The sequence below is a fragment of the Odontesthes bonariensis genome, chromosome 12 (assembly GCF_027942865.1).
Source record: "Odontesthes bonariensis isolate fOdoBon6 chromosome 12, fOdoBon6.hap1, whole genome shotgun sequence".
Lineage (NCBI taxonomy): Eukaryota > Metazoa > Chordata > Actinopteri > Atheriniformes > Atherinopsidae > Odontesthes > Odontesthes bonariensis.
Window position 1 is genome coordinate 24,386,311 of NC_134517.1, and position 27,077 is coordinate 24,413,387.

Below are 27,077 nucleotides of genomic sequence, written 5' to 3' on the forward strand. Positions count from 1 at the left end.
TGTGTCAGTCTGTCATGCTGATTTAAAAGCCCTCATTACGGGACGCATATGTTAAGGACCGCAGGCCACCAGACACCAGGCCTCCAGGACCCCCACACAGTAGTCCCCACCTCTCACGGCCACACTCCTTACTACCCCTGTGACCCTGCTTTTACTCAGTTTTCTATTTGACTCTAAAAGACATTGATCTGGTATATCTCTATCTCCAGCTTCTATTCCCCAGGGAGCCCCTTGACCTTTAGATTGTCTTTCCTCTTCTGTATGTCTGAATCTCACTTTAAGTCATTTTTTTTGCCTTTCATTTATTATCTTAATCTCCTCTTTGACAGTGACCTCTCATTTCTCCTAAAGTCAAAGTTCTAAGGCAATGACCACATTAAAGTGAATATTTATGCTTCATAAATAGGGTTAAGTCTTTTGTATCCAGCCGGCCATCAGTCGATGAAGTCCTGCCATGGCTGCCCACCAGGCCCCTGGTTCTTGTGGTCAGACAGGGTTTGACCCCATGGAGGGCTGGGAGCCTTAAATTAACAGCATTCCACAGGGTCCTGGTCCCGGTGCAGCCACTTGCCTTCAGGCTCAGATCTCCTCAGCTTCAAAGTCAGACTACAGGAAGGTTATCTTTTATTCAGACCGTGATTCTCTAGCAGTTGAAAGAGACCAGAGTGAATGTAAGGAATATATTTATTTTCAATATTATCACTGGAGGATTATATAGAAGGATAATGCTGCCATTTCAGCAGGTCAAGAGCTGCTGAGTGAGCTGGTTAGATTTAAAAGGGAAGAACAGTGTGTTATCAAATGATGAACTAATAATGAAAACTATGATTTAAGTTTTAAAAAAAAATATTTTGTGACCTCTCATTCATGTTACTTCCAGCCTGTGTTACTGTATATCTGTTTATCCACAGTTAGCGCGAGACAACCTGTCCCGGCCTTTAACCCTCACTTCATGGTCCTCCTGCCTCAACCCACTTGGAGCCTTTAGGTCATGCAGAATGTAATTGAAGATCTTGGTCCTTCTAAGGATAGCTCATAGTATCCTTCTGATCCCTCTATTCCTGCTTTCACGTTTTTGCTCGGGAACTCTTCATAGAGGTGCTTGTAATATTGATTTTCTTTTTATCATATTAGTTTTTACTTTTCAAGACAGTAGCATTAGAGATGAGCATTCCAAGATAAGTGCTATTTTATAGGAAAAAGTGATTACATTTTTGTGACCTTGATGCAGTGCAAAGATGAAACACCTTTTAAAAAATACCTCTGCACCTTTCCCTCCCCACCTTCATTTATTTATTGCTGTGTCTTAAATTGGACCAGATACTAAATGTACTGTGATTAAAGAAAAGAACCAAAACGTTGTTAAAAAGGAAAGAAAGAAAGTTGAATAATTAAGAGAGCAGAACTGGAAGAAGCACACAAGTTAATGGAATGCAATACTTTTTTTTCCCAGTTTTTTCAAAGACATTTTTTTCACAGATCAAAGCCAGATCAAAAAGAATACATGCATGATTTGAAATTATGTATTAGCAAGCTGGTGTCCTCTTGGCACAAACTTGTTTACTTCCTGAATTTTTGAATCAGCATTCCAGTTGTTGACCTAGATAGCACCAACCTCTGAGGCAAAAAGGTAGAGAACCCTGATGACCAGTGAGTTTTTTTTCAATCTCAGTGGGAGAGGTTTTTTTGGCAGGCAAAGAGAGCAACACTGCAGCCTAACTTATTGCAAACAGTGTATTTAGTTAGAAGTATTCCGACATTATTTATTTTGTGGTTTTGTCAATTGAATTTCAAATGCAATAAATTAGCATCTTTTCGTATTAGACTACACTTAAAAAAGTAAAATGACAAAGTTAAAACATGCTCTTATATTGAATCTGTTTTCATTTAAACCGCTGAATTTTCTCATTTGTACCTTGAAGCTAATTTAGAAGCAATAAGAGCATAAACTTGTCTTGGTTAAGACTCAAGAAAGTTTAAATCTGGGCAACTGCAGAGTTGTTGTGGCTGCATGCTTTGGCTTACTGTTGATTTGGAAGGTGAACTTTTGACCCATCCTCACCTCGAATGCACTATGAAGAGTATTTTCTTCAAGTACAGCATTCCTGTCTAAACTGTGACCAGGCTCTCTGTCCCTGTTGCTGAGAAGTAATATGAGGCTGCCTCCATGAGCAGATCCTGAATTTGACAAGACATAGTGCTTGGAATTCTGGCCAAATACATCCGTTTTTGACTCATCAGATCAGAGACATGCACTTTGAGAAATGCAAACTGATTTATCATTTGTCTTTTTACTCTGTTATTTCCATCCAGTCGCTCCATCATGAAGGCCTGACTGATGGGCCGCCGGTAAGAGGGTTGTACTTTTGGCAGGTTATCTCTTCACTGCTGAAAACCTCTGGATCTCTGTTAGAAAGGGTGTGAGGGTCCTGGTCAGCTTCTTGGCCCAGACAGCTGGAAAAAACACCAATTTTTATTCATTGAAAAATTACATTTCATAATGGATCAAAGTTTTCAAACATTGAAAGGGTCAGAATTTTTCCTGATTTACATCTACAGTAAGTCCTGCACAGTATCAGGCAGTAATTCACTATTTAGTTGTAATGATGTGATTGCTCACAGATGTTTCTCCCAGTAAGAATGCATCACTTTGACACTTTGGCTGTCAGCAAGTATGATGACAGAGGAGTAAGGAGATCTATCTTCATGCATTGTGTAGACTGGCTCAAGCTGTTTTTTTCTCAGTGCAGGAACTGGAGACCATGGCACTCTAATATCTGAATAGCTTCACTCTTGGACCTGGTTTTTACCTGCGAAATACACAAATTATTATCTTTTTTATTTTTAACAAACATGTTAATATGGTCAAATTGTTGGGAAAAAAACATGGTGAAGCAAATCTTTCAGACATTTACCATCTTTGCCCTGCTTTGAAATAATTTCAACATGGATCATCAGTACTTTGTTGTGCAAAAAGCACTTGACAAAAACTCATGGGGAGCAAATCCTCCATCAAGGACAATGCTAATCAGATGAAGAAAAGAAATTTTATGAAATGACAGTATGCACATTGAAATTGTATAATGTAGGAAGCAGAATTGAGTAATGTTACTGATTACTTCCAGCAATAATCTAATGGCCTTTTTCTACTACTTATGTATAATTAATTCTTTAAGAAGCACTTCCTCCACTGGTTTAAATGACAATGATCTTGCACCTACAGTTACCTCTTTATTTATTGATTCACACTTTGATTCTGTAAGGATATGTTATGGATTTTACACTGTTTTTTTCCCTGCTGCTCCTACCTTTGCACGGATATGGCTACCTGGTCCAGTTGTCGCCAGTTCATCTGCTTTCATGTGGTTTTGTATGGCCAAGAATTCTGAGTCATGTGTTCTGAAAAGATTTTTTGTGAAATAATCCTGTTTTTCCTCATCTGACCACTCCAGGATTTTTATACCCGTCTGGCCTTTGGATCGTCTCTTTGTTTGGAAAATTTAAGCCTGGATTTGAGCACCCCAGAGCTCCTTCGTTTACCTGAGAAATCTTCTCTTGCCATCAGTCAGAACTGAGTCACTCACTGGTCATCTCGCCACTCTGCACTGCCACTGCCATCTTCTCTCGAAGGTTGTAAAGGAAAGCTCTGTTACTATATCAAAATGAAAATAACTAAAATTAAAAAAACTTAAAGAACACTCACCTGTCATTTCCTTCCTCCTTGCAGTCCTTATCACTTTCTTCCCCTCAGAGCTCTTCATTCTTTGTCCTTTATGTCAGAAACTTTGCACGGTTACTTTTTGCTTTTTATAGATAAACACTTTTTACCATCAGATCTTTGGAGTCTGTCTCTGTTTAAGGGTCCTGCCTCAGTCAAACCGTAACAGACTCATTGTTTAATTTAGATGATGACTGTCAACAATATGATGCCTTTAACCATCATTCTCCTTCCTCCTGGCTTGTTATTCATTCAGCTCCCCCAAGGAGTCATTGATATTACATTATGTCTTTATTCCTTACTTGTCTCCAGTCAGACCAACAGTAATTAATTTATTATAGTCCACTACACTCCTACAACAGCGATGAATGTTGCAATGAAGTGAGTTGGGACTGAGCCTAATGCTTTTCTCTTCCATATTACAGCTACAGGGGATAAATGGTGCGTGACAACTGGTAAGCACTCGCAGACCAACACTGCCTGCAGAGACAAGGACTATAAGATGGTGAAGATTGGATCAGCTGCTGAAAAACATCAGAGAGAATTTTGCTGGTGACTGTAAAGCTTCCAAATCACATCCTCTACAACGTCTGCGGATGTTCACTTGTCGCCTGCCACAAGCTGCAGGGTATCGACAGTCGTTCACGATTAATGTTACAATCCATTATTTAGGCAGCTGATGTGAAAATTCAAAACTCTCCAGTGGTGACCTTATTCTCACATCTGCTGCTACACTCTGGCACTGCTGCCCCCTATGGCAAGCGGAAAATAAGATAAACCACCAAGACAAACAGGACATGCATGCGACATGCAAGAGACTCAAGCTGATATCACTCAGTATAGTTGAAATGCAATGAATGTTAGACGATCTCTCCACCACTTCACATAAGAACAGCCTCTGCCTTGCCTTGTTGCCTGCACTCAATCACACAAACATACAGAGACAGAAGGGATGGGTGGGGGGGTGTGAGAGTCGTGGGGGATACAAACAGGAGACAACAGCTGAGTAGTAGTAATCTATTTTTGTTTGGTCCTCATTCAAGTCTCTCAGAAGGAGGTGTAATCAGTATGGGGTGTTTAAGAATGTGAGATCACACAAAAGACAGGACAAGCCCTATTTAGCTGCCCTATCCCACATTAGCCTCAAGTGTCACAAAATTTTGTATGACGACACTAAAACCTGGCTACTCACCCAAGAGCTGCAAATGTAAATAGTAACACTAAATTTTTGATTAGAAAACATTAAGACACACGTCACAAGCCTTATGCTTAAATCTGCTTTTGGAATTCTGGATGTTTTATTGTCCTAAGGAGGATAATAGAAGCCAAAATCCGATAATACTTTGGTTCCGACATTTTAAATATGCAAATAAAAGAATTGACTATTTCCCAATGACAATTACTTTCTCGCACAGCTGAAAAATCCCTGTTGAGTGTGAAATTGAATTTACACATTCAGAGCTTTTCTTTGTTATCATTTCATAATCACTGATGGAAAAAGTATTGAGACCCTTAAATAAAAAGTACTGCATTACACAACAATGAAATCGTCTTAATGCATTTCATTCAAAATTTAAGCACAACTTTGCAGGTATTTTCATTTTCTGAGCTACAGATCACACACTGTATTTAACAGCTAATCCAACTGTATTTGTGTTTTTATTCTAAATATTTGTGTCTGATGTGTGGCGGACAAGAAAAGTGAAGCTGCATAGAATAGAAATATTGAACTAAAGTAGACTACAATCAGTTTGTGGTAGTAGGCTACTATAGTAAAGTTACTTTATTACTATAGCACCGCTTTTGATTGTGGTTGCAAAGCGCCGCAGCTCTTTCCGTGGCCCACATGCAGCCTGAGGCGCAGAAACTTCCTCTGGGTTTCCGCCCCTCTTTGGATAGACCCTTCAGCCTGAGCGTCACTTCAGTCCAGTCCTCCTTTCTAAGCTCAAACATACACTCACTGCCCCATACACAAAACCACACACGCACAGAAACACTAGGCACGCTTGCAAATATAGTCCGCCTGCCGCGTCGAGCGTTTCTTTTCGTTTCCAGTGACGCTCAGTGACCACTTGGATTTTACCACAGAGATTCTTTTTAAAGTTTTGTTTTGTTGATAAAAGTGTTACTTTGCAGGGGTTTTCTTGTGCTCCTCAGTGACATGGTGCTGACTAATGAATGAACTTGTTGCATATCAAATTGCCGAACGGCTGGATTAAAACCATTTTCTGTTGGGCAAAATGAATAATCCCGTGAAATAATTTATGCCTCCGGACCAGAAGATTTCAAGGTATGCCCTGATCAATCATGACCACGCATTACAATAATCTAATAATCTCGAGAGCTTCTTCCAATGGAGAATATCTTTTTTTGAACAAGCTTTTGAAGAAGCCTGGGAAGCCTCATACAGTTTACAGCTGGTTTAATGATTGTCTGATGCATTTCTGCGCTTGTGTGTGATCAAATGAAAATGGGCAGGGAGGTTTCTGTGAGCTCCAATTCTAATGTTCTCTCTTGATTTTGATATTATCGAATCCTGATGCGCTTTTTGACTTTGACTTTTAGACATGTAGCACTCAACTGATCCGGCGTGCACGCGCACGCACACGTGATCAAATTAAGTCAGTTACGTTTGAGATGTACAGTTTCCAAGTATAGCTGTGAATGTAATGGTGGAGGGCACCATTTGTTTTTGGGACTCCTTTTGTCCTTTGAGTAAAATATGTGATCTTAAGATGTGTAGACACTGTGGTACACTTTAAGTCTGTCTTACTATTCTTGACAAGCTTTTTCTCATTGACAGTGACCATCTCAGTAGCTTCTCCTTTGAGTGAAGATGTATCGGAGTGTGTGTGTGCCAGCGGCCTTGCTGTTACTCCTGCTCATCCAAATTGAGGTGTCCAGGGGTCAGACTTGTCCCAGGAGCTGTAACTGCTACCAGGCCAATGAAGTCCACTGTACCTTCCGTTCACTGCTCACTATACCTCCTGGTCTGCCTGCATACACGCGGCGCATAAACTTAGGGTATGGGAACGCACACACTTAAAAAATACAAATTTGCACATATAAGTGCATGATTTAAGGCAAAAAGTCTAGTTCTAGTTTCCCTTCCCAGTGCACATAAGGATTAAGGAACATGTGTCATAACTGTGTGGTTTTAGCTTGTCTGTTGATGCTGTTTCTGTGTATCTGCAGGTTCAACAGCATCAGCAGGCTTCATAATAGGTCTCTGGCTGGGCTAAACAGGGCAGAGCTTCTGATGCTCCACAGCAATGACCTCTATCACCTTCCAGACGCAGTGTTCAAAGATATGAAATCCCTGCAGGTAAACCAGGAAGAAAAGCAATGACAACATGCACTAACCTCTGGCCCTCCACGTTGGGGTCACTGAACCTTATTTAGGAGGCTAGGGATTTGTATCACCATCAGTGGATAGTCACTGGCCAGAACTGTTAACAGGACAGATAACATTTTGTGGCTGTAAAAATCAATAAATCAATCAGACTTTATTTGCATAGCACTTTCCTGACAAACTGAATTTGGCACAAAGTGCTTTACAGACTGCAAGTGATGAATAAAAATAGTAACAACGATAAAAATGAACATTAAAAACATCGAACCCCAACTATAGGGCACTAACGCACTGTGTTCTGACTAAAACTCAATTTTAGTGACTAAACAGAGGAAATGCTGTCATGTTTAGATCTAATGAATGTCATAGAGTTATATGAGAAAACCCTAGAGACAGATAGAAGAGTTGCAAAATTGTTAAATTCTAAAGGATCCTTTAGGATCATTATAAAAACAGATACACAATTAGATAAACAGACAAGCCAGTTAATGAAATAATTAAATGAAAGGATTGACAGATAAATTATTGAAATTGGACAGGGCATAAATGTAGGTTTTTTGCAAACATTGAAACTTTCAGTTGCCCCCAGTAAGAGGATATTGTATAGTTTGACCCAACTCTCCAGCAGCTTACAGCAGCGTGAATTGAAAATGTCTCTAATTGTCCATTTTGTGCACAATAATGCAGAAATAATTCAGTGTTTCCTCACATATTGAACCCCATGACATTTGGGACATTAGGTTTTTCCAGAACACTAATGTGAAAATCTTCACAAAATCTACCTTGATCGCTCTTCAGCCACAGTTAGGGATGGCCGTGACAGGGCTATTTTGTCACAGAAGGCTGAGTTCCCAAATATTCCACATTTGCAGTAAACGTTTACAGCCTACAAAGCTCTCTGCCTGTGACAGATGATTATTTTTAAACAGAAGAGATTTAAATTCTTAGCATGAGTAATGTAGAAATCATCAAGAAATACAGCATTTGTCAAAAAGCTATAACAGTCAACACAACTAGTTCTCATTTTCAGCGCATTTTCTAATTTCTGCACAACCGATGCATAATTTATGTGCCATCATTGCTCTGTTTCTATCACTGTTTCGTGATAGGAAACACAGTGGACAATTCAGCTGTAACCTTAGGGAAAAGCTAAAATTCCATGGGGAAATGATATCACTCAACAAGCAATTGTTCCCTTCATCTCTCGACATGTGCTGAAATATTGGCTACTCTGTGATAATAGAATTCATATTTTCATGTGCTGACATCTTCACAGCTACATCTGTGAGCAGCTGGAACTCTTTCAGCTAAGTAGCCTCACTGGAGGGCAAGTTTATCATAAACCTTACATCATGATAATTATAGCAAAGAAAAGCCTAATGTTTTTGTGGATTCTTCATGCATGCACTGAATATCAAAAATCTACTTAAAGTCCACTGATGGGGACTGAATTTCATATTTGGAAAGCTGTAGACCGCCAATGCTTTTGAATATCCTTTTAGTTTCCCCTGCTTTGGCTAACCCATAGGGGGATTTGGAAATATGCTTTGAGCTGTTTTTCGGAGTTTGCATGTTCTCCCAGTGTATTCCGGCTTCTTCCCACCATACAAAAACATGCACGTTAATCGGTGACTCTAAATTCCTCTAAAGCCCCTAGGAGTGAGCGTGGTTGTGTGTCTCACTTGTCTCTGTGTGGCCCTGTGATGGACTGGCAACCTGTTCAGGGTCTCGTCCAATGACAGCTGGGATAGGCTCCAGCCTCATGCAACTCTAAATTGGATTAAGAAAATGTATAGAAAATGGATGGATGGATGGATAGATAGATAGAAAGGGTGTATTTAGTCATTTTGGCTCAGAACAGGTTTCTATTTAATTTTTCATTCTCATTCCAACTCTCAGTTTTCAAGCATGTGGTGTCGAGTGACAGACTTGATCCCATAATAAGCCTCGATGTCTGTTCTTTTAATACTTCATTACTTCTGCTCACTTGATTTCCTTGACCCCCACAGATACTAAAGCTAAGCTATAACAAACTGAGAGAGATCTCCTCATCTCTGACCTTCTCTGGCCTGACTTCAGTGCTACGCCTGTACTTGGATCACAACTTCCTCCAGCACATCCATCCCCGGGCTCTGCTCCAGCTGCCTAGCCTCAGGCTGCTTCGTCTGCAGGGGAACAGGCTGCATCAGCTGCATCCACACGCCCTGTGCACACTGTCCCTCCTGAATACATATTACTTTTCTACACTGAGGTGAGCATTGGCAACTAAAGCACAGAAGTGATTAGATGTAGCCCTGCCAGTAGTTGTGGGAGCTCTGATAACAACAGAAACTTCCATACAAAAAAAGTCAACTAAGTTGAAATCTCTCATCAGAGGAAGATCCCTTTGATCTGTGCAGCTGTGATGGTCAAAATCAGAACAAGCAATGGCAAAACACTGCACATTGATGGGGAAATTTCCATCACTGTTGTGGTATTTTTGACAAATTAAGCGTGTAAATCAGAACAGGAAGACAATGATGTAAAAATTGTGGTAGATATGATGTTTTCATAAATTATTTTACTCTGATTAAACTACTGTGTCCTCCCTTCCTCTCTTGGTGTAAGTATTTTCTGTGCCTTGTCTTTCCCTCATATAGACACTTGGACCTCTCCAACAACAGTCTAACCACTCTGCCTAAAGACAGTGTAACAACAGCACCTCTGCTGGAGACTCTTATACTGCAGGCTAATCCCTGGAGTTGTGACTGCAGGATGAATTGGCTTCACACTTGGAGTCTGGCTCACCCAGGTTAATGCCCGTTCTGAAAAACAACTTATTTTCACCTTTATTTTCTGTGTGCAGGTTTGCCAATTATTGCTGTCTTTGAGCTTGACTGGCTGATTATTGAGAAAGAAAGGCCATAGATAAGAAGATTAGTTTAAAAGGAACATGAGAAATAAACTAATAACATCTGACAAATCCATCCAGATGTTCAGATTGTGGTAAATCAAAGTTTTGATACATCTGGTTTTGTTATCCTGATACCTTTAACTACCCCTCTGCACCTTTGTCACACAATTTTCTTTGTTCTCTCCTTGTCTTATCTTTTCCCCATCTGTTTTGTGGCTTTTATTGAGATTTGAAAGAAACTGAACCATGAAATGTGTCTCATTGATATACCAGGCTTAACCTGCCATGACTAATCCATGATGGCTGCACTGATGTGTGACAGCTGATATATAGGCTAATGATTGTGGGATGATAATGAAGTGATGCATATTTCTGCTTGATGAATAGATTTAATAACCATATCTAATTAGCGAGAAACATAAAGGGTGATGCATGCTTCAAATATACTGGTATGACTAATAAATAACTTTAAATAACTTTAATATGCACTAAATTTGCATATGGGTGAAATGTGCACCCATTTGTATAGCTGCTATTTTATGTTAGTAAAATGGGGATGACCTGAAATTACATGAAGCCATTTACATTTTCTATTTCTACATTTAGGGTTGATGAAATGCCCTAATGGTCCTCAGTGTCCAGTCTGTGCCTCGCCTACTTCAGTTCAAGGTCTGGGCTTGCTTGACCAGACATCCCTTTTGTGCACTTCGCCCATCATCATCTCTTCAGGAAAAGAGACATCTTTAGAGACTGACCTTAGTGAAATCCAATCAAGTGAGACCTTTAGAGAGCCTTTAGGCAGTGTCTCTCTGGGTCTATCTGACCAGCAAGGAAACAACGTTGATCTGAGTTGTAACATCACTCACTCTACTGACTCCCAGAATATTGCTCCCCCACCAGATCTCTCTCTGACCACCTCTTCTTCTCTTCCTCTCGTTGTGTCACTCTCCTTGGAGTGCCCTATTGAGGGAAAGAGCTATGAGAAACTCTGGAGGATTCTAGCTTACTATAGTGAGACCGCAGCTCGCCTTGAGAGGGAGATTATGCTTAGTAAAGCCCCGGCACTGGCCTATCGCTATAGGCAGGCAGCAGAGACAGATGGATATTATCACACTGGAGTCAAAGCATCTGTTAAAGCCAGACCACAATGGTTATTACAACCAGCCATTAGCATTCAGCTAAACAGAGCACAGTCTAATAGACATAAAGTTCAACTAATGTACTCAACAAGAGTTTCTGCTCATCCTGACCCTATTTCTCGTCTTCCAACAACTTCCTCTGCTTCTCACCCATGGGTACTGATCTCAACTAATAGTACAACTACAGCACTGGCAGCGGTGGCAGGCAGTAAAGTAGAACTGTCTTGTCCTCTTCTCAGTTCTGGCAACCCCAAAGTACGTTGGATTCTCCCAAATGGATCCAAACTGATATCCCCCTCCACTAGTTCAGATGGAAGGCTCCGGGCGTCAGCCTCAGGTTTACGTCTACAAAAAGTACATCTCTCAGATGCTGGAATTTACTACTGCATCGCCTGGGCTGGAAGGGACCTAGATGTTCTCCCACTGCGCCTGGCAGTTGAGGAGTCCTCTGCTCCACATTCAGGAGAGCTAGTCAGACCTTCTGTTAGTGGAGTAGTTGGGGAAGCTGTCAGTCTGTCCTGCAGGGTATCTGGTTCACCAGAACCTAATATGAGTTGGATTTTGCCAGATGGAAATTTGGTACGGTGGAAATTAGCTGTATCAGGTGGAGTCACAATACAGTCAAATGGAAGTCTCTCTATTCTTAACCCATCTCCCAGAGATGAAGGTTATTACCGCTGCATTGCAGTCAACCAATATGGTAGTTACTCCACGTCGATGCAGCTGAATTTAAATTCACAACATATTTCTCTACTTAAGACTTCATTTCCCAGAGGACCACAGTCAGCTGCTGGTAGGTCAACGAAGATACGGGCCCCTTTATTCCATCAAGTGGACGAAGGGTCAGGGAATGAAGAGGAAGAAGAGGAAGAAGAAGAGCAGAAAACTCCTAGAAGCAATAGGAGATACCCGATATCTCTCCGACCACACCCAAATAAAAGGTATCCAGCTGGAAAGCTACAAAGACGCGGTCCTCTGAGAGAAGGCCCTTTGAGAAGGGGTGGAGGGCCTATTTCATCCTCTGACCAGCAAAGAAATCGCTTTCAGAATAGACACAGAATTACCACAAACAAACAAAGGATAGACCCTCAGAAATGGGCTGACCTCTTGGCTAAGATTCGTCAAAAGACTGCGAACACCAGTAACACTCAACATACAACAGGAAACCCCATAGCCGAACCTGTTCAAGGAGGCAAAGATAAAGACACAAGAGAACACAAGGGAAGTGATGATAACAGAGTTGGAGCTCAGGGAGCGGGAGAGGAAACAGAAACTGAGGGGTCATCAGTTGATGACACCGTTCTGGAGGAACAGCCACAACCCACTCAACCTGCTTCTGTAGAAAGATGGACAAAAAAAGATGCAGGTGTAGAGAGTGGCACAGAGAGGTCAATAGAAAAAGAAATTGAAACAAACACTGAGACAGAGGCACACATACAGACCGGGGACACAGATCCACAAATCGGGACAACAGAAAAGCCAGTGACACAGAAAGAACAAGTGACATTTAACCCGATGTATGGAACAAATGAAATTATCCTTGAACCAAGTAAGGGGGATGAACGAGGAGCAAACCAAAACCCATTTAGAACCAGGCCTCAGATTCCCCGACAGGGACTCCTCCCTAACTTGGTACCAAACTCACGGCCTCAAAGCCCCTGGAACTCACGCAGGAGGATTGGACATCGTAGACGAATACACAGGCCCAGGGTCCACCCTGTCACCCCACCTGAGCCTCTCCCTGAACCTGTGGACCCAAGATCCCAAACCGTGTCGCCTGACTCTACCACAGATCAGATCGATGTGTTGCTGACAGTATCAACAGCCACACATCTGTTGACACCGAGTGATCATATTAGGACTACTCCAAATAGTATGACTCTGAACCCTTTGTCTTCCCTTGTTTCTGACGCTCCTGACTCCCCTCCCTTAAATTCTGCCTCATCCTCAGCAACTCCCTCCCCCGCCCATACAGACACAAACACAGACATGATCACTTCCTCATTCAAGACACCACAAACTGAAGAGTTCCCTCTGAACATCCCATCTGCAAGCACTCCTTCTAATATTGTGATTTCAGAAACACATGTGCCGGACACATATGACAGGACATTAACACATGCCATACAAACTCCCACAGAAACACAAACAGCCTTAGGCAAACATCCTGAGAGACCTCCAAGCAAACACAGGGAAGAGCTGGAGAGGAATGTCTTGGGTGAGTCCCACTTTTCAACCACTCACTCTTTCATTGTGTCCTCAGTACCCAGTGAATCTTCAACCGCCACTACCGCTACAAAAATATTAACATCTCCTTCAGCTACTCTCAAGAGAGACAGTTATGCTGGCAGGACTGAAAGTACATCAACCTTTACGACAAGTGAGGACACATTTTCCACAATAGCCACAGCTACTACAAAAAGTCCTACAATTGATACTTCAGCTACCATTTTCAAGTCAACATCCAACACTACCAGAAAAACTTCAACAACTCCCACCTCTACTACTACTACTAATACTCCTACTCCTACTCCTACTATAACTACTGCAACATCTACTTCTTCCCCTACTACTTCTATAGCTAGTACCTCCACCACTACATTTAGCCCCATCACTTACACTTTCAGTACCACAACTGATCCTAGCGCTACTGCAAGTAGTGCTACAATCTCATTAACTACTATCCCCAGAACTTCTAAAATCCCTACTTCTGCCATATCGCAAACTACTACAAGCACAATTCCAACTACTACAACTCCTTTATCAGCCAAAATTCCTTCAGCTACCACAATGGAATTTATACTTAATAAACTTTCGACTACTATCACAATGGCATCAACAAGTACTAAAGCTTCATCCAGAGACACTCCAACCACTGGCCAGGTTGACCCACGAGTGAGGCTTGTTTCTGGTGCTCCAAACCAAAGTCAACATTCTGTTGACTGGAAGAACTCTGGAGCTAATTATATTCCAGACTCACACAGCAGCAGGTCCCACCGACCTCCTTCCTCTTCACTACCTGCTGCTCCAGTGGTGAGTCCATATTTTTGTACTTTGTTTGCAGCTGTACCCAACAGTGGATTTTGAAGCAAGAACATAAATTTCAGGACAGGAATAAGAACCAAGCTGACAGTACTACTTGTTATTTAGCTATTAATTTGATAGCAAAATGAATGTTTCACCATTTTCTTTCACTGTTATATTGAACTTTTAGTTACTTATTTAATTAGTAATTCTTAAACTGCAGATTCAAAAGCACTCTGCAGTTATTATAAGTGACAGACAAATTACCATTTATTTTCCAAGGGAGTGCTGACCCACAAAATTACAGCACGCACATGCAAACATATACTCCAACAAAATATGAAAGCCCAGGGGCAAAAGCTAAAGCTGGAAGTGCACAATGGTTCTGAAAAGAGTTTAATCTGTATCCACATGACCTGCTATTAAAAACAGAGGGATGCTCATGACATACTCCAATTTCATGAATTTCCCAGAGCTCTGTCAGAGATCCAATAAAAGAGATGAAAAGCATATGCTTGATAATGAACAACATTTTGTATTTTGAGATGCTAATCCCAAAAGAGAAAAAATCTTAATCATTTGTAATATCCAGAGGTCTGTTGGCAAGCCTCTGTATAGCAAACCTCTGGGTCCATCACTAGTTAGTAATTTAATGCTGTATTGAATTTGGAATTGTTGATGCTTTAATTTTAAGAGATTGCACTGTTTAAAAAACAGTAGTCATTTTTTAAACAGTGGAAGGATTAATGGAAATGAAACTCTTTACAAAAGGTTTTATTGAAGAATTTACATTGTATTACCCGTGCATGTTTTTCATACTAAAGTTTCTCATACTTTTGTATTATGTCCTTATTATACATACAAGTAATACGATGAGGCTGCAAACAAATGAAAAAAGACAAGAGCATATCAGCTGTGTCTTGGGCTCCCCTCACCGGCTACCAGTCATATTTAGGACAAATATCAAGGTTTTTACTGATCTTATTTAAAGCACTTCTTTGCTTGGCTCCAAGGTCTGAGCCATCGAACTTGTTACATCTATGAGCCACAGACGCATCTCACATCCCCAGGCAGGACTCTTCTGGCTCAAGACTAAAGAACTACTGGGCCCCTCAGCTCTGTAACTCCCTGCCTGGGGATCTGAAAGTGACAATCAATCACTTCTTAAACCAATTTATTCTAAAAAGCCTTTCACCAATACCGTGATTTAATCTGGTCTCTAAAACATTATTTTTTATCTAATTTCTCTGAGTTTCCAGTGTACTTTACTTTTTTTTTACTTGTACTTTTCTTTGAAAAAGTGATTTAAATTTAAATGCTTTTCGTATACTTACTCATCCTTACCTCCATGACAAGCTTTAATTTGTTTATGGTGGTTTTATTTTGGATGGGTGTTGAAGATTTAATTTTCCCTGAAAGTTGTCAACCAGATGAGCTATTGATTGATTGATTATTGTAATGATAATTTTAGTTTGGCTAATTAACCATGAAACAGTTATGCTTATTCATGCTTGTGTTGAACTATTTGCTTCAGTTAATGGAACCTATACTGTGTGGCTGTAAGGTTAGACTCTGAGACCAATGTAGTTGGGCAGCTTTGCAGGTTGATAAAAAATGTCATTGGTGGAGCCCTGCTTGTGGAGGTCATCCAAAGTTACTACCATTTTAAAAGAGTCATAAATTCTATCTTTCATTACTTAATTCATCAAATGGACATATTCTCAAAATCGTTTGCATAGGCTCCAGTTTTGAGATCTAGACCAAGGATTGCAGACCCACACATCAGGACAGTTTCATTCCCAGCACAGAGCACTGCCAGGCTGGCTTGTGAAGCTCAAGGAGAGCCAAAACCCTTCATCACATGGACTAAGGTTACTACAGGTATTCACCATTCAGAAAACACTTATTCAAGCATGAGATATTGTATCATTTTTATAAACAAAAGCATATTAACTGCACCTTAGCTGTATCACTTCATCAGTCAGAGAAAATATTTTCCTGTTTACATTTACTGCAGGAGAAAGAAAAACAAACAGTCCCATCAAATCTGGTTCATCCACTGGGCCAGACTTTCCTTTTAAATTCTGTTTGAAAGCAAAAAAAAAAGCCATAAAATTCATAATTTTAGGAGTTACTGTATATATACATGGTCTACCATATACATGGGTCATTTGTATGATCAATATGGATGTATTGTACCTTTGAAACAGAAAAGTTAAAGCTTTGTATTTACATTCTGATGTAAATTAATTTCAGCTTTATTATGTTCCATAACACTTCTATAATATGATCACATTTTACTGTGATATTTAAAAAAAACATTAACACCTCGCATTACACACTGGCATGCTCATAATAGGCTTTTCAGTAGCTTTCCATGTGGGAAAGGCTTTGGAAGCAAGTAATGGAATATTTTGTGAACTGCACCACTGATTTTACTTCAGTGCACTCCTTCAGTGCACCCCCTCTCCTCCTTACCTCTTTCTCTTGAACTCACTCTGTATCATTCTTACCAAATTTGTCTCTGTTTTTTTCACTCTGTCCTCTCATCACTGTTCTATCAGTCTGTCTAACCTACTGCCTCACTCCTTGCCTTTCTCTCAGGAGCAGTGATGTCAATCCACTCAAGGGCTCAACGTTTTGAGGTTTTGCCAAACGGCACCCTTGTTATTGAGAATGTTCAGCTGCAGGACCGGGGCACCTACATCTGCAGTGCAAACAGCTTCCTGGGTCGTGACAGGTGGGAATACTGATACTAGATAAGCATATGAATGCACTATTCAGTATTCCATTGTGCTACAATTACCCTGGTGCACAGCTTTAATCACTTAGCCCTACAGGAAACTAATTTAATTTCTAAATATTTTCTGAATATAATTTATATGGTTTATTTCCAATCTAAATGTCCATTTGAAAATCTTAAAATCCACTCTCATGTTTGCATATTAAGTTTGAATAAACTCTCCTTCTGCATTACAGGTTACTAACTACCCTGGAAGTCTGGACCCGCCCTCCTCGTATGCAGCTGGCGAGTTACAGAGAAGTCACCATTCATCAGGGTGGACGAGTTCATTTGGAGTGCCGAGCAGACGGCGTTCCCACCCCTCTGCTCTCTTGGGTTCTACCTGATCGTTCTACCTTAACTTCTATTAGAACCTCCTCTAGTCGAATGAGCATGGACACAAACGGAACCCTTCATATCTCAGTGACTTTACCTAGTGACAGAGGGGTCTATCGCTGTGTGGCCTCCAACTCAGCTGGGGCCGCTAGTGCCTCTGTGCGTGTTCACGTGTCCTCATTACCCCCGGTGATACAGCAACCCAGACAGGAACACCTGCTCTTCACTCCAGGGTGGCCTGTTTATGTTCACTGCTCTGCTCGAGGTGCCCCACCACCAACTCTGCGTTGGCGAATCCCAGATGGGACCCTTATTCGTCCATCTCAGTTTCTCAACGGCAACCTCTTTGTCTTGCCTAATGGGACACTGCATATTCGCAGTGTCGGGCCAAAGGACACTGGGAATTATGAGTGCACAGCTATTAATACCGTGGGGTCTGATATGAGAACAGTAAGGGTAAAACTCGAAGGGGAAGCAGATTTAGAAAGAGGACAGGGAGGAGAAATAAATCAAGGGATCAAACAAGTCTCTTCAGATAAACCATCTCCTTCATCTTCTTTGAATAAAGACAGGACATCGGTTATCCCCAGCCAATCCTCAGATCTACTCAGATTCACTAAACTCTCCCCTCTTTATCCCTCTGATAGATACAGAAATTTACTGCTCAACCCAAGCCCTTCTAACTCTCCCTCTAACTCATTGCCCAAAATCAATAAAACAGACACTGCCTCACCCACACACTTAACCAACATCAAAAAGACAAATCCCTTCTCTCTTTCCACCCCCTCCCCTGTGCCAGCAAATAATACCAAAGTCTCACAGAGTATAAACAACACCAGAGTTAGTTCCTCTCTCCCTGCTGACAGAAAAACCTCAACTGCCTTGCAGACACAGCCCATCTCTCCTTTCACAAAAGCTCGTATTGTCTCTACATCACCCTCCACTTCTACTGTCCACTATGGGGGGATTTTGCAGCTTCACTGCTCTGTAACTGGCAACCCTGCTCCCATTATTATCTGGAGGACCCCCAACAGGAAGCTGGTGGACATGCACTACAGGTACAGCGAATGAGTGAGAGTAAGAAATTTAGTTTGTTGTGCACAAAACATATAGTGGTTATTCTATTAATAATGTCCCTCATTAACAAATATGACCTGTCATGATTTGTGTGTATTTTTGTGTTTACATTTGAAATGAAGTTTTGACCAACGTCTGAAGGTTCATCCTAATGGCACCCTGTCAGTCCAGGTAGTAACGGAGAAGGATGCCGGTGACTACCTATGCATTGCACGTAATAAGGTTGCAGATGATTATCGCCTTCTTCGTGTGACTGTGGCCACCAAGCCTGCCAAGATTGAGCCAAAGCAACCATTCAATCACATGGTATCATTTGGCAAACCCCTAAAGGTGAGCTGCATGAAAACAAAGTAATCTCCAAATCCCCATGGCTCTTAATGAGTCATAATGGGGCCATTATCACATATTACAGGTAAGTTAATAATGTTTTTGCTTAGTATGTGGTGCTTGAAATTTTGTGTGTTGAGGTGAGGTGTTTGCAATCAACGTTTGTGAGTGGGTACCCAGTTTTACTTAATGAACTGGGATTTATTAAAGTTTGAGCTCCACAAGACTTGTTTGTTGAAGTGTACATGGCAAAAACAGAGATTAATGAGCATATCAGAAAAGTAAGTTGCTGTTTTCTTAAGCCATATCTAAATACTCTACCAATCCACAGTGAGACAGATTGTGGATCAATTGTGGAATTTAAGTTAACTGCCAACCTCTCCATGAGCAGTTGAGGTCATAATGGAATCCAGGCTTACTTCTAAACAACTCAAGACCTTTTTCTCACATTGGCAGTTTGTTGATGTTCTTGAGTCCTTCAACGGGAGAAGACCAGACAACAATGGTGTGTGGGGCAGGACTGCAATAAGAGAGCTTGTGCTCCAGAAAGAACAGTGTTGCCAATCTGCAGGTTAATAAAGATGGAAAGGACAAGTCAGAATTAAACTAATGAATTCTAATGGAAAATGTCAGATGCCTGTGAACTGAATCTTAAGAGAAAAGAGAGTTATACAGTCGTACAGCTATTTAGTTGTTGTTACAGCACTAGTAAGCATACTCTTAGGTAATGTTTCCAGATACAGATGTATGTTACTGGGTAATTTTTGAAAGTACAATATTTTAGTCTCATCTGAGTTCTCTGCATCTTCTTTAAGGACTAGAGCGACAATCATACAATGTGTTGAGTTATGTTTATCCAGAAGTACAGAAACTTGCAGTCTCTGCTCTATTTAACTTGTCTCGGAATCTCGGTTGCATATGGACTCATTTACAAAATTTGATTCTAATCAAAGGTAAATACCCAATTTCAAAAAGATTAGATTTAATTCACCATTTTAAGGCTTAAGAAGGTTTTTGCATTTAATGAAATGAAAACTGAAAAGGCCCATACAACAGGCTGTTATGAATGGTTAACAGTAGCCCACAGGGAGCGGTAATGAACACATCAATATTTGAAGACTCAGTGAATAACAATGTGGTGAAGGCAAATTGCAAGAAATAGGATGCATTATTATAATGGGAAATTGTTTTTACTTACTAAAGAGAGAATAAGTTAGAGTTTTCACCATATAAAAGAAAGAAAACCAAATTTGAATGCATCAATGAAACATCGATCTACTGCAGGTCGACTGCCAAGCAACTGGACTGCCTGAACCAACTGTTCGTTGGAGCCTGCCAGATGGAACCACGGTGAACAGTGTGTTGCATGGGGAAGACAGAGGAGTTCGAACACAACGGCTAACTGTGTATGACAATGGGACGTTATTGGTCCCAGTGATGGGTATGGAAGAAGAAGGAGAGTATACATGTTACGTTGAGAACCAAGGAGGTCAAGACACCATGAAGGTGAGAAAAATCATTGCTGGAGAAAGCTTTAGAAATATCTCTATCCATGAAAAGGATTATTCAATTTGTTGAATAATTTAAACATTATTTAATTTACTCATTTGTCTGAAGTTTGCCAGAAAGCTGGGTTATATGTATACTTAAAAAACACAACCTCAAAAAATTAAGTAAAACTGTTAATTCTTTCCATCATTTATTCATTATTTTAAGGTCAAAGTAAAGGTTATGATGACATCACCACCAACCTTCACTGCCGACAGAAGTTACCATCTCATTAAAGTACATCAGGGAACAACCGCTGCAATTCCCTGCCAGGCAGCTGGATACCCTACCCCAACAGTGACCTGGTTTTCCCCAGCACACCGCATCATCCCCCAGAGTTTAGGATCTGGTTATTATTCTGAACGGGTGGTGGTGGTTTCAGGTGGAACTCTGGAGATACGTTCAGTCCAAAAGGTTGACACAGGAAACTATATATGCCGAGCAAGAAACTCAGCTGGGGAAAGGAGCATGGTAGTGAGGCTGGAGGTGGAGGCGTCTACCACTGGAATTAGTAGCCAGGCAGGAGGAGGAGGAGTTTGGAGTACTAACAATGAGCGTGGCGGCAGTCATGGCATCAGGTCGGGAGACTATAACACAGGGATTATCAGGTATGGAAGTACCGGTGGAATTAGTAGCAAGCTAGGTGGCAATAATGTCAGCAGTAATAACTATACTGAAAACAATGGTAGGATAAGAAACACTATCCCAAACAGTGGAATTAACTTAACAATCAGTGGCTTTAATCCTGCCTTGAGAAGTGATAGTCAACATGGATTTAAAAGGCCTGTGAGTGGAATTACAGCACAACCAGATAGCTCGGGAATCACTGTTGAGCTGAACGGGGCACAGAATATAGGCATTAAAGCAGATAGTACTGGAATGAATGGCAATGGCGCTGGCATTATGAAGAGTAGTCATAGTTTGGGTAACAATCAAAGCTCAGATAGAAGAGATAGTGGGGAAAGGAATCCAGGGACTAATGATAATGAAGTCATCACTGGAAGGACAAGTATCGATGCTAAAACTAGCAGAGATAACAGCAGCTTAAGTGATAATTCAAGAAATGTTGGAAGCTCTGGGAGTAGTTTGTCAGATAACAGAACTGGTTCAAGTACACTCAGGGGAAATAGTTTCAGTAGGACTAGTAATTTAGGAGGTGCCAGCGACAGCAGAAAAAAGAGTGGTGGTTTAAGTGGTATTGCTAACACAGCTGTGGGTGAAGTAACAACAGTGAAGCAGCGAGCAGTTAAAGGCCAGACTGTTCTTTTGCCATGCCCATCCCAAGGCTTCCCTCCACCCCGTCTAGCCTGGCTTCTGCCTGGAAATGGAATGCTGCCAGCTCCTTACTATGGCAGCCGACTCACTGTGCACCGAAACGGCTCGTTGGAGCTGCGGGGTGTGCGGGTGAGTGATAGCGGGACTTTGGTTTGCGTAGTGAAAAGCGAACAAGGAGAGACATTGATTCGGGTGGAGCTGGAGGTGTTAGAGCAACATGAGGGGTCCAGACCTCCACAAAGTGGACCAGCAGAAGTAAGACCTCATGCAGGACATGTAGCAAATCCAGCTCAGTCCTTAAATTCAAGGCCTGTGTCCCCTGTGCAGCACCTGCAGAGGGGCCTGAGTTTAACTGTCACTCCTCATCCAATGCACTCTCCACCATCCACTGGCCCAGTCTCTGAGCCCACAGTGAACACCAGAACAGCCCCTCTGGTGAGCACCATCAATGGAGAAACCCTTCGTCTACCTTGCCCTCCTTCTCAAACCCAGGGATCTCTCTCATGGACTCTACCTAGTGGCAAAGTGCTGTCCAAGGGTGAGAGTGGCGACTCAGGCCGTTACGTAGTGCATGAAGATGGAACCCTAATAGTAGAACAGGCCTCCGTGTTCGACCGAGGGACTTACACCTGCAGATTCTCCAGTCATGACTCTTACACAGTTTCAGTCGTCACAGTCTCTGTCATTATCATCGCCTACCCTCCACGCATCACAACTGGTCCCTCTCCTGTGACCTACACGCGCATTGGAGTTGCTGTGGAGCTGCCCTGTCTGACCATAGCTACACCTCGGGCAACAGTTACCTGGGAAACACCAGACCTGACACAGCTGAGGGTGACAGGACAGCCTCGACTTTATGGCAACCGCTACCTAAGTCCTCAGGGTTCCTTGGTGATACAGAACCCAACACCCAGGGATACAGGATTTTACAGATGCACTGCCAAAAATGTAATTGGAGTGGACAGCAAGGCAACCTACCTGCATGTTATGTAAAAGGACGAAGCAACAACAACCCACTCTAACCCACACAAACATTCAACAGAGACACAGAGACCCACCAGTCTTTTGTACTGTTGAATGACCTCTTCCTTTGTTAACCTATGTGTTCCTCATGCCCAAAGGAACTGCAAAACTCTGTGCCCGAGATACTGTTGAATCTCAGAAAGTACATTATTTCTACATATCTCTAATGTAAAATACTGTTGTCAGTACTGTATATTTTATACAAGATGTTGAGAGATTCTTTGCAAATACAGTGCATTTCCTCTGCACAAGTAATTTGTGTTTAACAACATTTTTAAAAATGCAGATACACATTCAAACTTGTTTGCCCTACTGTCTGCCTCATCAGCCAAAACTCCACTTTGAAATGGTGCTCAATTCATGATTGCGACCTAACCCATCCAAATTTTCCCCCATCATTTCCTTCTGGGGAACATTAGCTTGCTGCAGTTTCTTTCTGTTTGTTCCAAGCAAAACAAACTTTGCTTCCCAACCAAAAAATTTACTGGGCAGTTAGACCCAAATTATCCATCTAAAAACATCACTTCTATATTCAAGTATTCAAACGCTGACGTTTTAAGATTTAAGAATGATCATTTCTTTTTGTACCTTTTCAGACTCTGTGAATGCTATACTCAATAATACAGAAGTTAAATAGGAGTCTTTTGATCTGACACCTGTTACTTTACCAGACATTTGTACACTAACACTATAGGCTGCTACACAATAGTGTTTATAAAGGAGTCACTGCATAATACAGACACCATGTGTAAAAGACAAGATGTTGAGGGACTTTATTTTTTATGTATACTAAGACTTCTTCTGGACTTGGGGCAGTTTTACTCCTCTTGTGATTTAAATTGACAAACACAGTGTCATGACCTTATCTCAGATTCTCACAGCATTAATGGCAGAATAACAATCTGGACAAAGGGTTAGTGTAAACACAACAATGACCCAGTCTTTGACTATCCACCCTTGATTATTTTGATTTAAAATATCATACAAGAATTTGTGTGTTTTAAAGGCCTGGCCTAAGCTTGTGCACAAATCCAGCAGTTCATGCGTCCTTGATTTGTTCTTGAATGTTTTTACTGTCCCCTTAAATTATTTGTCTTTTTAAGACTCAGTTGCACCAGTTTTTATGCCAAAAGGAGAAATTGTTGTTGTTACGGATGCTTGATATTTCAGTAGACAATGATGAATGTCTGCCTTATTCTTAACAGATTCATTTTATGAATAATAAAAAGAACTGAATGTGTTGAACTCACTGAAGTCTTGGCCCAAAACATGGCAAAGATGGAAAAGAGTGTTTGTATGAGAGATTGAGAAAAGAAAACACCTTGTGGGAGGGTGAGAGTGGGGAAGGAAACTTTTTCTTGAGTATATTATGAGAACAGAAACTCCTCATCCTCAGCTCAGCTGTCAGACCAGGAAATGGAGTCTTAACTGTAGATGAGTCACATATTGATGACATATTCCACTCTCTGGGAAATGCCATAAAACTCACAGCAGCTCCACACCACCCTGGATGATCTCACACCTGGTGTTTTCCCAGTGGGCCCAGTAAATACTAATACTTTAAATTGATTATGACAGTCTATTATATGTAGAAGGTATAATGCCAGGGTGGTGCTCTATATTGGCCATTAGTACGGACACAATTATTATATGATAGTTAAAGATACTGAAGGTGTGCAAATGAAGGATGTCAAGCAAAATACATCCGTGGAACCAGTGCCAAAACACGAGAAATAGCTAACACAAATGCAGCACCAGGGCATCATTACTGAATTGTTTGGGTTTTCTGAGCTGTCACATCTTGTAGACAGTCACACACTTATCTGGGTACAGAGTGTGAGCGTTTGCAAAACATATGAGAATGCATCATATGCTGAAACTGTGAATGTTTTTGCTTGTTTGAAAATTATACACCCATTTTGAATTTGATGCCAGCGACTTGTCTCATAAAGTTTGGCCAGGACATGTTTATCATTCTATTGCATTACCTCTTTTTTTAACCACACTCTTTAAGTAGTGGTTAAATGAGGGGACCAGCCATTGTAGTTTTGAAAACAAAACACCTTTCTATTCTTGCTTAGCATAAGACTTTAGTTTTAACTGTGAAGGTTTTGTAATTATCAAATGTTCTCATGGCTGTCATTCTGGACTCTTTCACTACAGAGTCATGCTGTTGTCATGCGTTATGTTCCATGAAAAATATATATTTTTTTGGGTGGAAACACACCCTTTTTATTTGAATAAAAAGCTAACTATAATTGATTAGCAGGTTACTAGCTGCCTGTGCACTCATGTTACCCCATACCATCACCATTTGTAGCATTTGACCTGTGTCCTGAAAAGAAGTTGGATTGTCCCTCTCCTCTTTGGGAGGGCAGCATCTCGGATTTTAAAATTTTCATAATTGGAATTGAAATTAGTCTGGGCCCAGACAAGACAGCAACATTTCTGGGTCTTGTTTATACAGTCTATCGGCCCAGTTGGACAAAGATAATCTGATTATTTTAAAAATGATCTTTAAATAATCCAATAACCGAATGAAATCAGACAACAATGAGAAATGAAAACGTTTATATGGACAGCTATATTAAATCTAATGGGAATTTGCTCTGAATAAGACACTGCATTATAATTTCTGACTACCTTATGCCCAATACGGTCATATTCAGAGTAAACAACAATCCAACATGGATATATGTGGATGTCATCTAGTTGAATTGGATAAATAGAACTGCATCATATATATGTATATATATATATATATATATATATGTACTGTAAATCTGTACTGAGAATTTAAAATAATCTCCTATGAATGAAAACACCATGATTAGAATTGTGTTATTTAGAATAAGGTCAATAGTCAGAATATTGCTGTTTAATTTGCAGGATGGCGTTACAAGGTTTTACCAACAGTTTGTGGGTCACAAGATTGACCTGAAAGCTCTTTTTGATGCTTTTCTTCACTTGAATACACATGAAATCCACTTTCTAACATAAAGGGTGACATAAAGGATTGTGACATTTTTTTTAATGAAAAATAATTAATATAAAATGTTTGGAATTTTTCCACCTGGCAGTTTTCTTCTTTGCATAGTAGAGTATTGATTTGGAGGCAGCATCTAAGTGTGCTCAGTTAAAATGGACTTCAGAAGTGTCAGACGAGTCTTTCTCTAAGGGAGTGCTGCCTGAGGTCACGATCGTTCAATAATTCGTTTTCAGCCTTGTCCATTCTCTACAGATTCCTGTGACATCTCAGAATATTTTTAATCGATACTGCAGAGTGCGAAATCCTACTTTCATTCTTAGTTCTACAATGACAAATGAAAGTCTTCAAAATGGTTTAAGCGCTACGTGACAGTCTCTCAAAGTATGGTGAAAGAATGGTGTATTTTCCAACTTTGAGGTGCAAAGATGTCCCCTATAACCATACTCAAAATGATATGAAAGTTTAGGATTACACAGTCGTATCACAGTAAGCGATACAGAAAATACACACAAAGAGGACATGGTCCAGCACTATCCAAAAGCCTTCAGGCTACAACCACCTATATGGCTTATTAAGCACTCTTTCTGTTCCTCTTGTATTTTTTTTCCTCGCTCACGTGTGATAAGTTATGCTTATGGCTCGGAAAATCAAGTCCAACTATACCTGGAAAGACTTTCAGTGCAATCTCAGAGGTTCCAAAAGTCTTTGTGTCTGGACCAAAGGCTTTGTGATCAGACAAAATGAATGCACTTAAACAGGCTGATTGTCACGTGTAAGAGGTGGCGAGGAAGGCTGAGAGCCAGGAGGCAAAATGAACCCCATTTATTTTAAACAAAAGGCACAGCAAAGCCGGATAAGCATTTCTAAAAAAAGAACACTACACAACAAAAACCGAAAGTGGACCGAACAAGGAAAGCCAGGAATAATACAGAACTGAAACATGACAGCAAGAACAACCTGGAGAAAACAGAGGATCTGACAAAGAGTGAATGAAACCAGGAGTTTAAATACAGAGGAGGGTGATTAGTGAGTGAAGACAGCTGAGGGAAATAACACAGGTGAAGGGAGTGGAAGAGTGAACAGGACTGAGACAAAACACAAAAAGACACAGATCATGACACTGCTGTCATTTGTCAAACTCGGTGACAGTTTTCAATTAATTCAAATGTTAAAAAGCAAAGAAAAACAATTTCACACTCAGCAGAGCTGAATCTTATTGACTCAAAGTTGTTCGCACGCAGATGGAAAGCACTGCCAATTAGAATCATTGCAAAGCACCACCCAGTGAATTAGACAGTTTGGTTGAGTTCTTTATCTTGGGAGGTGGTAAATGTATTACAGAGAAGCAACACAGGAATTTTGCTTTGTGCTCCACTTTTAATGAGATCCATTGTTTTTCTGTGAGAGCTTCTCATGTTTTTGATTATCTCCGACATAATGTTGGACAATTTCCCCTCATTGCCGAACACTGATTTTATGGTTTATTTTCCATTTTAGCAAATCGATTATTGAAATTTTCCTTTGCTATGTACCTGCAAACTTAGAAGCAGAAAATCAACTAATAAAGCATTTAATTTTACATCCATTTTACTTT

The 27,077-nt window shown here is 40.7% G+C and overlaps 1 protein-coding gene across 1 annotated transcript; it reads left to right on the top strand.

Annotated features, from left to right (window-relative positions):
• Positions 1–5,718: 5,718 nt before the first annotated feature.
• On the top strand, positions 5,719–25,237 carry LOC142396758 (matrix-remodeling-associated protein 5-like). The gene is made up of 12 exons (XM_075479813.1): positions 5,719–6,008; positions 6,522–6,742; positions 6,914–7,043; positions 9,080–9,321; positions 9,710–9,861; positions 10,570–14,135; positions 15,866–16,007; positions 16,731–16,866; positions 17,106–18,302; positions 18,444–18,651; positions 19,933–20,154; positions 20,365–25,237. The coding sequence occupies exons 2-12, from the start codon at positions 6,555–6,557 to the stop codon at positions 22,462–22,464; spliced, it is 8,283 nt and encodes a 2,760-aa protein (XP_075335928.1). The 5' UTR covers positions 5,719–6,008; positions 6,522–6,554; the 3' UTR covers positions 22,465–25,237.
• Positions 25,238–27,077: the final 1,840 nt, after the last annotated feature.

Excerpts from the sequence above, each read along its gene's own strand:
- LOC142396758 (XM_075479813.1), top strand. The coding sequence starts at position 6,555 with ATGTATCGGAGTGTGTGTGTGCCAGCGGCCTTGCTGTTACTCCTGCTC. Across the intron at positions 9,322-9,709 it reads TATTACTTTTCTACACTGAG|ACACTTGGACCTCTCCAACA; the intron begins GTGAGCATTGGC and ends TCCCTCATATAG. Across the intron at positions 16,008-16,730 it reads ATGGACTAAGGTTACTACAG|GAGCAGTGATGTCAATCCAC; the intron begins GTATTCACCATT and ends CCTTTCTCTCAG.